Source organism: Dama dama, chromosome 11, assembly GCF_033118175.1.
Source record: "Dama dama isolate Ldn47 chromosome 11, ASM3311817v1, whole genome shotgun sequence".
NCBI lineage: Eukaryota > Metazoa > Chordata > Mammalia > Artiodactyla > Cervidae > Dama > Dama dama.
This window is the reverse complement of record NC_083691.1, coordinates 110088-123387: the sequence shown is the minus strand read 5'-3', so window position 1 is coordinate 123387 and position 13300 is coordinate 110088. Positions and strand designations below refer to the sequence as shown.

Genomic DNA, 13300 nt, shown 5'->3' with positions numbered 1-13300 from the left:
GCCGGCACTGTTATTTTCCTTTTAAAAAGATGTAATTATAGCCATCTTAGTGGGGATAAAGTGGTATCTCATTGTGGTTTGATTTGCATTTCCTTGATGATTCATGATGTAGAGCCTCTTTTCATGTGCATATTGATAATTTGTACATCTTCTTTGCAAAAATATCTATTCAGGTCTTTTACCCATTTTTTAAATTGAAATGTTCATCCATTTTATAACTGATTGTAATAGTTGTTAGTATAGTGCTGATAGAAAGCCCCTTATCAGACAGATGGTTTTCCGTCTTTAGTTCCATTTTGAGTGTTGATGATTTCCTTTGAAAAACAGAGCTTTCCATTTTGACGAAGTCCAATTTATCTATTTTTCCTATGGCCCCCTATATTTTCTTCTAAGAGTCTTACAGAGTTACTGCTTACATTTAAGCCTTTGATCCATTTTGAGTTAATTTGTACACATGGGGTGAGATGGGCTCCACATCCATATTCTTGCCTGTAGATACCCAGTGGTTTCAGCACCATCTGAATGAAGAGACCATTCTTTCTCCCCTGAATGGACGACCTTTTTCAAAAGTCGTCTGCAGACACGGAGGTTTGTTTAGATCCTTTGTCTTTGACCTCTGGCTCCCTCTGTGTTCCCACCCCCAGGGGCCAGTATTTGGACTACGAGAAGGAGGAGGTGGAAGCTCAGCCGCGGCAGTGGAAGAAATATGACTTCCACTACGACAACGTGCTCTGGGCCCTGCTGACTCTGTTCACTGTGTCCACGGGTGAAGGGTGGCCCATGTGAGTGCTGCCCGGTTCCCCACGGCTGCTCAGGCGAGAGAGAGGGGCAGCTGGGGTGGGGAGCTCAGACTCTGCACCTGTCACTAAGCAGATACGCCCTAAGCTCTGTGCTTACTGGTGAGAGGAGGCCCTCCCTCTGGGAGTGGGCAGCCTAGAGGAGGAGGAGAGTAAGCCCAGAGCACAGTATCACGAGCTCCTAAAAATCCTCGCTCAGTGGCAGGGCGCTGGAGGGAAGAGGAGCCCTGCAGCATCACCCCGAGCTGGCCACTGCCTTGTTAAGGGGAGCATGAGGGACGCATGTGTTCAGTGCCACACTGGATGTCAGGGGCTTCCTTTAGGGCTGAGAGGACCATCCCTCAGAAGGTAGGATCGATGCTCTGCCAGGAGACTACTGAGCCCAGGGCTTCCTGACAACAGGTGAAGTTGGGTATGGGTAGGTGACCTGGTGTGAGATGGGAGAGAGCTGGGCAGCACAGGACTGCTGGGTCTCTCCCACTTCTCCTTGTAGGGGTAGGACCTCAGGCAGCCAAGGCCTCCTCCTGGAGGTCCCCAGCAGCCCTGAGTACAAGCCCTTTGGGAGGGGCAGCCTGCTGCTGGGAGACATGGCTCTCCTGGGGAGCAGGCCTGGCTGTGCATGGCACCATCCCTGGCTTAGCCACAGAAGTCCTCCTGTGATGCGGGTCTCGTCTTTCCTGGGACCATGTCCTCCTGGGCTCCCCTGATGTTTGGTGTTGACTCTTGGCCCAGGGTGCTGAAACACTCGGTGGATGCCACCTACGAGGAGCAGGGCCCAAGCCCCGGGTACCGCATGGAACTGTCCATTTTCTACGTGGTCTACTTCGTGGTCTTCCCCTTCTTCTTTGTGAACATCTTTGTGGCCTTGATCATCATCACCTTCCAGGAGCAGGGGGACAAGGTCATGTCTGAGTGCAGCTTGGAGAAGAATGAGGTGGGACTCCCTGCCTCTCCATCTCCAAGCAACTCCCTGGTGGGCAAAGTGATCAGGGCCCTTGGGCCTCCCTTCTGTGTGGGGTCCACTGGCCAGCATGTGGTGGGGAGGGCTGCTTGGAGAAGGCCTTCTGTCATCGGGGCTCTGTGTGTGGCTGGGGGAGGGGGTGTGCAGGGGCTCCAAGGGGTTCAAGTTCTCACCGCTCCTTTCTCCCTCGCAGAGGGCTTGTATCGACTTCGCCATTAGCGCCAAACCCCTGACGCGGTACATGCCCCAGAACAAGCAGTCGTTCCAGTACAAGACGTGGACGTTCGTGGTCTCACCACCCTTTGAGTATTTCATCATGGCCATGATAGCCCTCAACACAGTGGTGCTGATGATGAAGGTGCGTGAGGCCTGCACGGTGGACTGCGGGCGCCCGTGGGCATGGGGACTCAACTCCAGCACGGTGGAGAGCCCGCCTCCCCCTGGGGTGTGAGCAGCAGTGATACCACCCTGAGTGCTGATCAGCTTGGGTTGCCTATGCAACCCTGATTCCCTGGTCATCCGTGGGCTGAGATCGTAGGAAGGTTCTGGAAGACACAGGGGGAGCAGGGAGGGGTGTCCCAGCATGGCAGGTGTGTCTGCCCGCTCTGCTCTGACAGGAGGTCTTCATGAGCCCCATGGGGTGTGTTGGGGCAGCTGAGTCCATGGCCAACAGCACCTCTTCCTTGGGCAGTTCTATGATGCGCCCTACGAGTATGAGCTGATGTTGAAGTGTCTGAACATCGTGTTCACGTCCATGTTCTCCATGGAGTGTGTACTCAAGATCATCGCCTTTGGAGTGCTGGTATGTGCCATAGCCCCTCCTGGCCTTTTGGTGTCTGTGATCTGGCCACCCCTCTGTAGGGGACCTTTGGGTGTTCACTGTTTGGAGCTGGGATTCCGTGAACCCCCAGAGCACATATGACCCTGAAGGGGCCCCAGGGAAGTGACCGCCGGGTTCTGCTCCACCTCTGCCCCTACCCTGTTCCTGGAGGGGAGGGAGTGTGGGGGGCCTTGTGCTCCACCCACCTGCCCACGAGGGGGTCCATGTATCCTCTGCTACCTTCTTGACAAGAGGCCACCTCCTGCAGCTTGTCTGCAGATCCTCCCTACCCCCGCCAGCCCAGCACTAACTGTCCTTCTTTCTCTCCAGAACTATTTCAGAGACGCCTGGAATGTCTTTGACTTTGTCACTGTGTTGGGAAGTATTACTGATATTTTAGTAACAGAGATTGCGGTGAGTAGCTTTCCTGCCTTTGCAGGCCCTGAGTGGTCTCCCCACTGTGCCTCCAGGCCTGGGGGTTAGCTCCTCCTCAGAGGATGGTTCCCCATGAAGCTCCTCCCCAGAGGCGAGTTTGGGGGCTGGGTATCCTGTAGGCAAATGCTTTGTCTTGGATGAGAAATTGGTTCCCAGAAGGTCTTCCAGGCTGATGGCCTGAAAATCACCTGGAAGTGTAAGTGACCAGGAAGATAAGGATCTTGTAATTTCGTATGTGTCTAATACGGATGCACCTGACAACTGGTTCCAAAAAGATAACAACTAAAGCCAATAAGGATTTGGAGTGTTTTAAAATATCAGATCTGTTTTACGTATGTGTGTGTGTGTGTGTGTGCATGTGCACACATGCTGAAGATTCTAGTTCTTACTAAAATATATGGATTATATCTGAAAACTGACTGAGGGCTAGAGCATGAACATGTCTCAACAAATTCGAAAGAATCTGAGTCATAAAGTGGTGTTCTTTAAGCACAACAGATTGATAGAATCAAAGGCAAAAACATCTATGTTTCTTAAGTTGAATTCCCTAGGAATAGACACTGAGGTGAGGGTTCTTGTAAAAGGTATCTTTTAGGACATGTTCCAAGGGAGAACCGTGGGGAGAGCTTTGGGGAGGTGGGTGGGGAAAGAAGAACCAGAGGGGCCGAGGCTACAGCTCCGTGTCAGGTGAGTTGGATTGTCCCCCAGAGGCTCTGGAGACAGAGTGGGTCACAGCTCAGAGCTGCAGAGTTCTGTGCCCACCAGGCCTCGGCTGAAGGCTTGCCTGGGGTGTGGATTCCCAGGTACCCGAGTGCCCTGAGGCAGGTAAAGCAGGCTCCGGTGGCCTGTGCTGTTGGGCCTAAGGGCCACATGCAGGGCGGGGACATCTGCTTGCAGCCCTGGCCCCACCCGGCTCTGTCCACACTTCACGTCGGGTCCTGTCTCTGGCTTCAGGTGGTGCTGGTCATGACCTCAGGGAGGAGGGAGTTGATGGGAGGATCAGGGCGCCTACGGTTGCAATGGAGACACATGTCATCTTGGGACCTTTGCTGTGGCCAGCCCTCTGCTGCTCCGGTTGCTGGTCACACCAACTGAGCCAGCCTTCACGCTGTATTGCCAAGGCCCTGCTTGCTGTGCCCTGTGGTGGCTCTGGCTGCCATGATGATGCAGGCACAGTTCAGACTGGTCCCAGAAACTTCTAGAAAGGCCCCCGGGAGCCCCCTGATTTCCAGACAGACTTCTCCCTGCCCCGTGCAAGGGCAGCTCTGCCCTTCGAACCTTGGCTGTGAAGAGCTCAGAGTGACAGGAGCCATGGTGGCCTTCTGGGCGCCGCCAGTTTGAGTCTGGACTCCTAGATGTGCCTCACCTGAGTTTGTGGGATGGCGGTGCAAAGTCCCACTGGGCTCCTGTGGGTGACAGGGGCCACCTCTACTTTGGCTCCTTGTTTCCTAAATCCATGCATTTTTTCGGGTTGGGCACCCAGTATATCTAATGGTCATCAGTTCATCTTGAAGGACAGCCCCACCTCCCGAGTGTCTTTTCTGTACCTGAAGAGGCTGTCCCAGCATTTCACCTAGGCGACACCTGAGTGATGTGGAGGCTGAAATGCCGGTGGGTCCTGGGTCTCTCACCCCATGGCCCCTCCTTTCTCTTCTAAGTGGATGTCGTGTGGAATCTTGTTCTGGTGCATCTCTGACGCTAGTGCATCCGCCAAGGCAGGCCTGACCCAAGATGTGAGTGGTCCCTGTTGAGACCAGTCACTGCTGTTTCCTGGTGAAAGTTTCCCACAAAATGACTGGTGGCAGCACCAAGTGCGGCTCCCCTTAGAGGCCTGGAGGTGGCCTCTGCTTGTAATGGGCAGGTGTTCAGTAGTGGCCATGGCTGAATTAGCTTTGCTAAGGAGGAGCCTGGCTGTTGGGCCCAGGCACAGCCTCCCTCCCGGCTGTCTCAGTCCCTGTCTTTGTGGGTCTGCCATGTGAGTGGGGACTGGTGATGGAGGCCTGCTGACATCTGTCGGCCAGCATGTCCAAGGTACGTGGGGTTTTAGTGCCTTTGGAGCTGTGGGTGCCGGGGTGGATGTTGACATGGGACACATGGTGTCCATTCCCAGGTCCAGCCTCTGCCCCAAACCTTGTTCCCTCCAGAGGCCTGAGCAAGCTGGAGTCCTTGCCTTATCACAGACACCTTCTTCCTACACACACACACACACACACGCATGCACACACCTGTGCACGTGCATGCACAGGCATGTACACATGCCGTGGTAGATTGGGCACGCCACCCAGAGCTCTGCCTCACGCTGTCTCTTGGGTGACCCTGCCTGGGGCTCTGATGAGGGCTGCACTAGTACATCAGGCCAGTCCCTCCGTAGCCAGGTTTTGGGTTTTACTGCCTGGTTCTGGTGACCATCCCACGACGTGCTGGGAAAGGGTGACCTGAGAAGAGACTGGTGTGACAGAGGCGAGAGGCTGGGCTGGGCCTTCCTGTCACATGCCTGTGGCCTCTAGACTTGCTCCCGTGTGGCCCCAGATGTGGCTTGTCCATTGTGCCCTGGGCTGTTGCTGGGCCTGCAGCACACGACTTGTGAGGGCAACTTTGGTGCCATAGATACGGTGTCTCATGGTCGGACAGTCTCTGTAGGACCTTGTAGCCAGGCATGACATCTCTGCAGATGATGTGAATCTTTGCTCTGGGAGCCTAGGTGACTATATTGACTTTCATATGGGGGCTTCGAGGGCCCCACACAAGTGTTTATCTACCACAGATATTCCTAGCACCATGGGGCCTGTTGGGGCTTGTGGCCCGAGTGGCAGGCTCCTGACACTGCAGTGTGGACCTGCTAGAGAGCCTTCTCTTGCTTTGAAACCTGGTAGCTTTGAGTTACCTGATAAATGGGACACAGCAGTCTTTCCTTAATTGTGCATGCTATCCCCAGGACCCACAGAAGTCTTCCAAGAATAGGAGGCGTGAGGTCCAGTCACTAGTTTGTTCTTAACCTTGGGGTCCATGTTCGGGCATGGCTCATTCCACTGGATTGTAACAGTTTTGTACACTAGATTTCCACCTAAAACATGGGGAGAGACCATTTCAATCCTAAATATGTTCTAGAGAATAGAAGAGGGAACATTTCCTAACTAGTTGCATGAGGCTAGTATAATCTTGACATCAAAAATTTTAAAAAAGAGTGTAAGAAAGGAAGATCATAATCCATACTCACTCGTTAACATAGATGCAGAATTCAAAATAGCATGTAAGCAAGCCAGATCGTGCAGTGTCCAGGAAGAAGTGCAATCAGGTTTATCCCAGGAACACCAAATTCCACAACAGAAAGTCTATCACTGTACTTTACATGAACAGGTCAAAGGACATTGTTAATGAGCCTGTCACAGATGCAGAAAAGATACTCAATAAGATTCAGATTTTATTCATGATGAAAATTATTAGCGTGTGTTAACTTGATGAAGAGCATTTGCCAAAAAGTCCTATGCAAATACCTACAGTGGTGAAATTTGAAAAGAATTCCCTTTAAAATCAGAAAAGGACAATGATGTCTGTAACCACTACTTCTGTTCAACATTGAACAATATATCAACAGTTCAATAAGTTGTATGTCAGCTTCATAAGAACAGATTTTTGTCTGTTTTGCTCATTGCTGATTCCAGTGCTTAAAATAGTGCCTGAGAGTTTGCAGGTATTTGTAAATACTTGCCGAATGAATAAGACAGAAAAAATAAATATTTAAGTTTCAGAAGAGGACTAAGTAAACTGCCATTAGTCAAAGATGACATATCTGTGGATGAAATCTAGAATAATCTATAACTAATTAAATGTGAGATTACTCAAGAGAGTGTATTGTATTTCATTATAACATCAGCACTCCTGACGATAAACCTAACAAGGTATGTGTGCAAGATCTCTTTGTGCAAAATTATTAAACTTTATTGACAGATATTAAAGAAGACTTGAGTAGATGGGCGTTATATGTCATGTTAATAAGTAGTGTCAATGTCATAGAGATGACAATATTCCCCAATTAATCTATAGAGTCAATGCAATTTCAATAAAAATACCAATTATTTTGCTTTTCTTTTTGTTTGTCTCTCTTTATGCAATTTGGCAAGTTGTTTTTAACATTTATAAGAAAGAGAAAGGCTCACAAATGGCCAAGATACTTGAGAAGAAGGTGCTCCTGGGGAGGGGGCTGTGGTGGGGAGGCTGCTCCTGACAGTGAGGAGACATCCTGGAAGGTTGTAGCAATTAGAACAGTGTGGTGTTGGCACAGGAATAGCTCAAGAGCCTGGACACAGACTCACTTGTGTTTGGGAACTTGGTGTGTGACTCGCTGTGGGTGTAACTGATGAACAACACAGCGGAAAAGAGAAACTGGATCTTGGTTCATACCACTCACAAAAGTACGGCAAATGGATGAAAAAACTTAAATGTAAGAGACAAAGCTTTAAAGCTCTTAGAAGAAAATACAAGAGATTGTCTTTAAGACCTTGAGATAGGGATGATTTGTTAAGCAAAATATATGTAAAGTACCAGCCATAAGTGGAAAAAATTGTATAAAATAAAGTTTCTGTTTATCAAAAGGAGGAATACCAATCCGTGAACAGGGAAAGGATGGTCACATCACATTCCTTCATGTGTATGTGTTAAAATATTTGTGCAGTGCCTGTCATGTGCTTAGCACTGTCCTAAGTGCTGGGACAAAAGATGAAAATCCCATTTCATCCTAGTGGGCAGGACACACAGTGTTAGTGACCGGTGAGAAGATAAAGCAGAGGGTGTGAGGACTGGTGCTTTGTGTGTTGCTGAGGCATGGTTCCAGGTAGGGAGCTGGGCTTGTGAGGAAGCGGGGCCGGTCAGAGCTGGGGGCAGCAGAGGCCCCCTCATGGCTGAGGGCGTGGGCATGGTGGCTGCACAGGGAAGGCTTTGCAGTCAGTAGAGCTTGGCTTTTCTTTTGAATGAGATGGGAGGACTTGGAGGGTTTTGTGAGGAGGAGTGACACGATCTGACTTTTAAGACCACAGCCCTGGTGACTCTGTCAAGAAGCATGTGCAGGTGCAAGCAGAGGCTGTTTTAGCTGGGTTGTCCTAGAAACAGACCTGAGACAAGGATGTGGTTCAAGTTGTTATCTGGAAGTGAGTGGGAAGGAAGGTGGAAGCTCGTGGAAGATGCTAGCAGGTCAGCTGCTGTTATATCCCTGGGCATCCCCACCAGGCATTGTCTGCCACAGGTAGAGAGGGCCAAAGAATCACCCTTTATTGGGCTTCCCTGGTGGCTCAGTGGTAAAGAATCTACCTGCCAATGAAGGACACCTGGGTTCAATCCCAGGAAGATTCCCTGGAGAAGAAAATGGCAACCGACTCCAGTATTCTTGCCTGGAAAGTCCCATGGACAGAGGAGCCTGGTGGGCTGCTGTCCATGGGGTGGCAAAGAGTTGGAAATGACTTAGTGATTGAATAACAACTCACCCTTTATTGACGTTAGGCTGTAGGCCTTGTGTCCTGGCCTGGGAAAGCTTTCAGGAACAAAGATATAAGCTCTGACAACTGGATATTGGGCCACAGAAGATGTGTATGTGGCCCAGCATTACTGCCATGAGCCTGGAGTGGAGCTGGGGTGCAGTGAGACATGGTCAAGTTCTGGGTGTAATTTCAAGGTAGAGCTGTAGATGAATCAGATGGGAGTGTGAGAGATGAAGTAAGGATGGCATCAGAAATTTTATCTGAGCACTTGGAGCAGTGGTTGGTCTTTCATTGAAAAGGGAGAAAATTGTGAGGAACAGGTTTTCTGAGGACGGTCTGCCTGCACTTTATCCATGTCAGAGTTCAGTCTGGCTGCCCTCCCTGGAGTTGTCCATAGTCAGCCAGAGGAGACTCAGGCCAATAATGTAAGGCTGGGAATTGTGAGCCTGTAAGGTGAGATTGTATCAGATCCATGGGAGCAAAGAGTGTGAGCCAACACTTAGTGACCAGGGCTGGAGGGCAGAGGCCTTCCAGACTCCAGTGGAAGTTAGTGTCCAGAGTGTGCAAGGCTCTTCTGTGAGCTGAGGGTATGGTTGGGCATCTTACAGGATAGAAGACATAAATGGCCATGGAAAGATGCTCAACCTTATTTGTAATCAAAGAAATACAAAGTGAAATGGCACCGAGATGCCATTTCACACCTATTGGTTTGTCAAACAGAAATTCTGATGTTGGCAACAATGGGTGAGGATGTGGACGCTGCTGCTGGGTGTCTAGGAAGGTCGGGCATGTCTGTAGCTACACCCTCCGAGGTACAGGTGTGCAGGGTGCCTGAGCAGATGAGCCTGGAGATGATTTTTACTCTGATGTTCATGGCAGTGTCTGCAGCAGCAGAAGCAGCAGAAGTGGTTTGTTGACATAGTGAATGGCATCCTCATCAAGAGGATGCCTCTCAAATTGGTGTTTGCTCAGAGTCAGAGCACAAGTTCGCCTGAGCCCAAGAGGGCTACATATAGTCTAATCCCATCACAGAGTTAAGAAAAGATGAGTATAGCGCATTTTAAGAGTTTGAGCTAAAACAGTAAAGAAAAGCAATTATTAACAATAATTAAGTGTAGTTACTACATCTGGTGGAGGAGGGCATGGCAACCTACTCCAGTATTCCTGCCTGGAGAATCCCCAGGGACAGAGGAGCCTGGTGGGCTACAATCCATGCGGATTGCAAAGAGTCAGACACAGCTGAGCGACTAAGCACAAATACATCTGGGGAAGAGAGAGATAAGAAGGGCTTTCAGAGTAATGGTGACATTCTATTTTTTAAGCTGGATAATGAATATAGGGATGATTTATTACCTTTATTTAAAATACGTGTGTGTATATATATAATTACACATCTTTTGTTTATATGAGATGTTTCATGGTTTTGAGAAGTTGATGATCTGAATAATCCAGGCTGAAAGCTGCCATTTTAACAAAAAAATCAAGGTGGTTTGTTGCACCAGCTGTTGGCCTTGCAGCATGGTCTGATTGCCACCTGTTCACTGTGGGCTTCCCACTCAGAAACGGTTCCCCCGTGTAGTTTTTGACGGGTGCTCTGCTTCCCTGGACACAGGAATCTTTATTCCCCTGGAAAAAAGGATCCAAACACTGGGCTTCCAGCTGCAAGGGCGCAGAGTCCTGGGGGTGTGGGCACATGTGTGCCTCGTCAGCAGCGGGTGGTGGCTCAGGTGGCTTATGTCACAGACGTGCTGTCTCCCAGGGATGCCTCTCCAGAGAGAGGCCCCTCAGCTGCTGGACACTTGAGGGGCAGCTTGCAGATCTTTGAGACCCTCCAGGGCAGCCTCCCTCAATCCTGCACACCTAGCAGGTCTGGTGGGAGGGTTCAGAATCCGCCTGGTCTCAAAGCTCAGCTGCCCCACTGCTAATGACTTCCGAGGGCAGTCTTCTTGCTGTTCTGCCTGGAGGAGGAAAGAGGAAAGCCAGCCACCCTGTGGATTTCCGTGTTGTTTTTCTTTCTCCATTTGTAGTCACTTCATTTGTTACTTTGTGGATGCACTTTTTTTTCCTGAGGCAAAAATATGAGTGTCAGTTCCCACTCCCAACTTAAAAGCCACATAGAGCAATAGTCTTAATAACCAGGGTCACATAGAGAAAGTGCTCCAAACAAGCATGAAACTGACATTGATTTCTTTGCCTGGAATAAAAAAAATAAGTGTCTGTGAGTCATCTCTGGATTTGCATTACAAACAGAAATGCAAATGACACCTCTGTCTGCGTAACCTACAGATTTCAAAAATGTGTTTTGATTTGGTTCATTTTAAGCAAAATATGCGGTTTACGAAAATCCTAAAAATTTCCAGTGAAGTATTCAGAGTTTGAGGTTTTGCTTGTGTTGATGACTCATTTTCTCTTTTGTTTTCTGTTTTTGTTCTTGATTTACCTTAACCTACCTGCTGACTCACGCCACCCAACCAACATACAATGCGAAAACCATGTCTCCGTCTGTATGTTGCGCGCCTGCTGCTCAAACATCCCAATTTGTAAATAACACGCAAATATCCATCCATGAAAACATCACATATAGGAAACGGTTGGTTTCATGACTTATACAGTTCTTAAAGCTCTTTGTTTTGCTTGCTCTGCTCCACTTTTCCTCTGCTTCCTGTCACCCTCACCACCGCCCTCCTGTGCTCAGAGCCCAGCTGCACCCGCCCCCTCTGGCCTCTAGTGCGCTCTCCCTGGCTCCCGGGTCCCACAGGGCCTTCTGAGGGCCCTCAGGGGCCGCTTGATCACAGGAACTGGCCTTGGGCCAAGAGAGGAGATAGGGGCTTCTGAGTGAGAGGCAGGTAAGTGTTGAGACTGGGTCAGAATTGGGGGGGTTGCTGGATGCGAGGTTGGATCTGCTCCCCGTAGAGTCCACGGTTTCTGCTGCATCTCCCTTCTGCTCTGCCTCTGTTGGCCAGCAGACCAAGTGGGCTTGGGTCCACCTCTGACGAAGTCTCCTGTCGGGTCCTTCCTGGACAGACCGTCCGTGGAGGCCTGGTTGGGGGGCACGAGCCTTGGGGGATTGTCCTGACTGAGTAGGAAGAGGGCCTTTGCCCCAGGAGGCAGCAGAGAGCTGGGCCTCCATCCGGCACCGTGGACTCCTGCATGCCCTGGTCAGCGAGCTTGTGTGGAGCCCATGCAAGTGGTGTGGACAGGGCCTCCTTCCGGGTCTCAGGAAAATCTGAGGGAGAGTGGGGACGCTGGAGCAGACTGAGCCAAGGCCTCGGCTGGAAGTTCATGCAAAGAGCAAATATTTCAGACTCCTGAACAGAAAGTGAATGTGGTAAAGCGTTTCACAATCGGAGCAGAAAAGCTTGAGTTTTGAGAAAAAGGCATTTAAGCCGCAGAAGTACCGGGCTGCATCTTTAGCACAGGCTCCGCAGGTGTCGTCAGGCCTCCGCTCAGCCCTTCCCGCCGCCTCCGAGCAGGCCCCTCGGGCACCTCCTCCTCAGCATGTGTGGGGCCCCCCGGCACGTGCGCACAGTCTGAGGGGGAGCCCCTCATTCTGCTGTGAGTCTGCCCAGATGCAATGATGTGCTTGGACTCAGGAGATGAGGGCCTTGGCCTGGGGTCCACTTGCCTTTGTGGCTCCCATCTCAGTGCTGGGTGTGCTATAAGCTCCTTTTCTCCATGATTCCTCACCCCCAGGCATGACGTCCTAACACTGCCATCATGGGGAGGAGGAAGCAGGCACTCAGTGGGGCTGGGGACCAGTGTCCCCTCAGCGTAAAGCAGCTGCTGCATTGAGGGGTGCGGCACTGACCTTTCTGGCTCAGAGGCAGGGGTGATAAGGGGGGACCTGACTTGAAAGTAGGTGTGTCTACTCCAGGGCACAACAGAAACCGTGGACTCTGGGGAATGTGGAAGGTTGTGTCCGCCTCCAGGGGTTGGCTGAGGCCAGGGGTGACCGTGCTCAGCCATGGGGAGGCTGCGTGCTTGCTGCCCCCACCGTCCAGCATGCGGCCCGCATGGTGCTGTCTGGCGGCTTGTGCCCTGGGTGCAGCCATGATGTGCTCAGGCCATCACACTGCTTGCGGCATCTGTAGCTGCCTCACCATCCTCCTTCATGACTCTCTAGGGCTGTCTGTCTGTTGGCACCCTCACCCTCTCCTAGGTGCCCACTGGAGCCCCGAGGAGGAAGTCTGGGAGGATGGGTGGGGCCTGGGTGTCAATGGAAAGTGTTACGTGGCTGAGCTCTGAGTCCAGGGACTTGAATGGACAGCACCTTCCTCTGTCTGCTCTGGTATCCATCCCTTCTTTATTACCCAGAAGACTATTTCCTCCCAGTATTTTCAGGAAATCATCTCGTCTGTGCCAATTGCCTGAGCAAATTGCTTTTGTCCTGGCCCCTCCAGATCCACATGCGCAGGTGGTTTCAAAGTGAAGAAGCCTGAGGAGGCAGCCCCTCACCCCTGCTGTGCTTCATTGTCTTGTACAAAGGGATCCCTGACAGCGTAAACAGTCCCCCTTCCATGCTCCTGAAATTGCTGGCTCACCTGAGTCCTCAGGGCCCCGGGGACTCAGAGAGTGTGGATGTATCTCATCTACCCTGTCTACCCTGAGGGTCTCTTTCCCCAGCAGGAGCTAGTGGGGGAGCTGCAGGCAAATGAGAACACCCTCCAGGATCACGTCCCGAGGTCCACTCTGCCTTCTTGCTGATCTGCACCACAGTCGGCCCTTCTGTGCCTGCGAACTGCCCTGTCCCCCTGTGGCATTGTCTAAAACTTGGCACCACCCCCCAGGGTAGCTTATGTCCCTCACCAGCAGACAG

At 51.0% G+C, this 13300-nt stretch overlaps 1 protein-coding gene across 2 annotated transcripts in view; it reads left to right on the top strand.

The window, feature by feature from the left end:
* CACNA1B (calcium voltage-gated channel subunit alpha1 B) overlaps positions 1 to 13300 on the top strand; it is a 202873-nt gene that overhangs the window by 157248 nt on the left and 32325 nt on the right. For both annotated transcript variants that reach the window (XM_061156143.1, XM_061156144.1), the window contains exons 27-32: positions 645 to 782; positions 1530 to 1731; positions 1952 to 2116; positions 2450 to 2560; positions 2909 to 2992; positions 11069 to 11074. In XM_061156143.1, coding sequence (XP_061012126.1) covers positions 645 to 782; positions 1530 to 1731; positions 1952 to 2116; positions 2450 to 2560; positions 2909 to 2992; positions 11069 to 11074 — 706 coding nt within the window. The remainder of the gene's footprint in view (positions 1 to 644; positions 783 to 1529; positions 1732 to 1951; positions 2117 to 2449; positions 2561 to 2908; positions 2993 to 11068; positions 11075 to 13300) is intronic.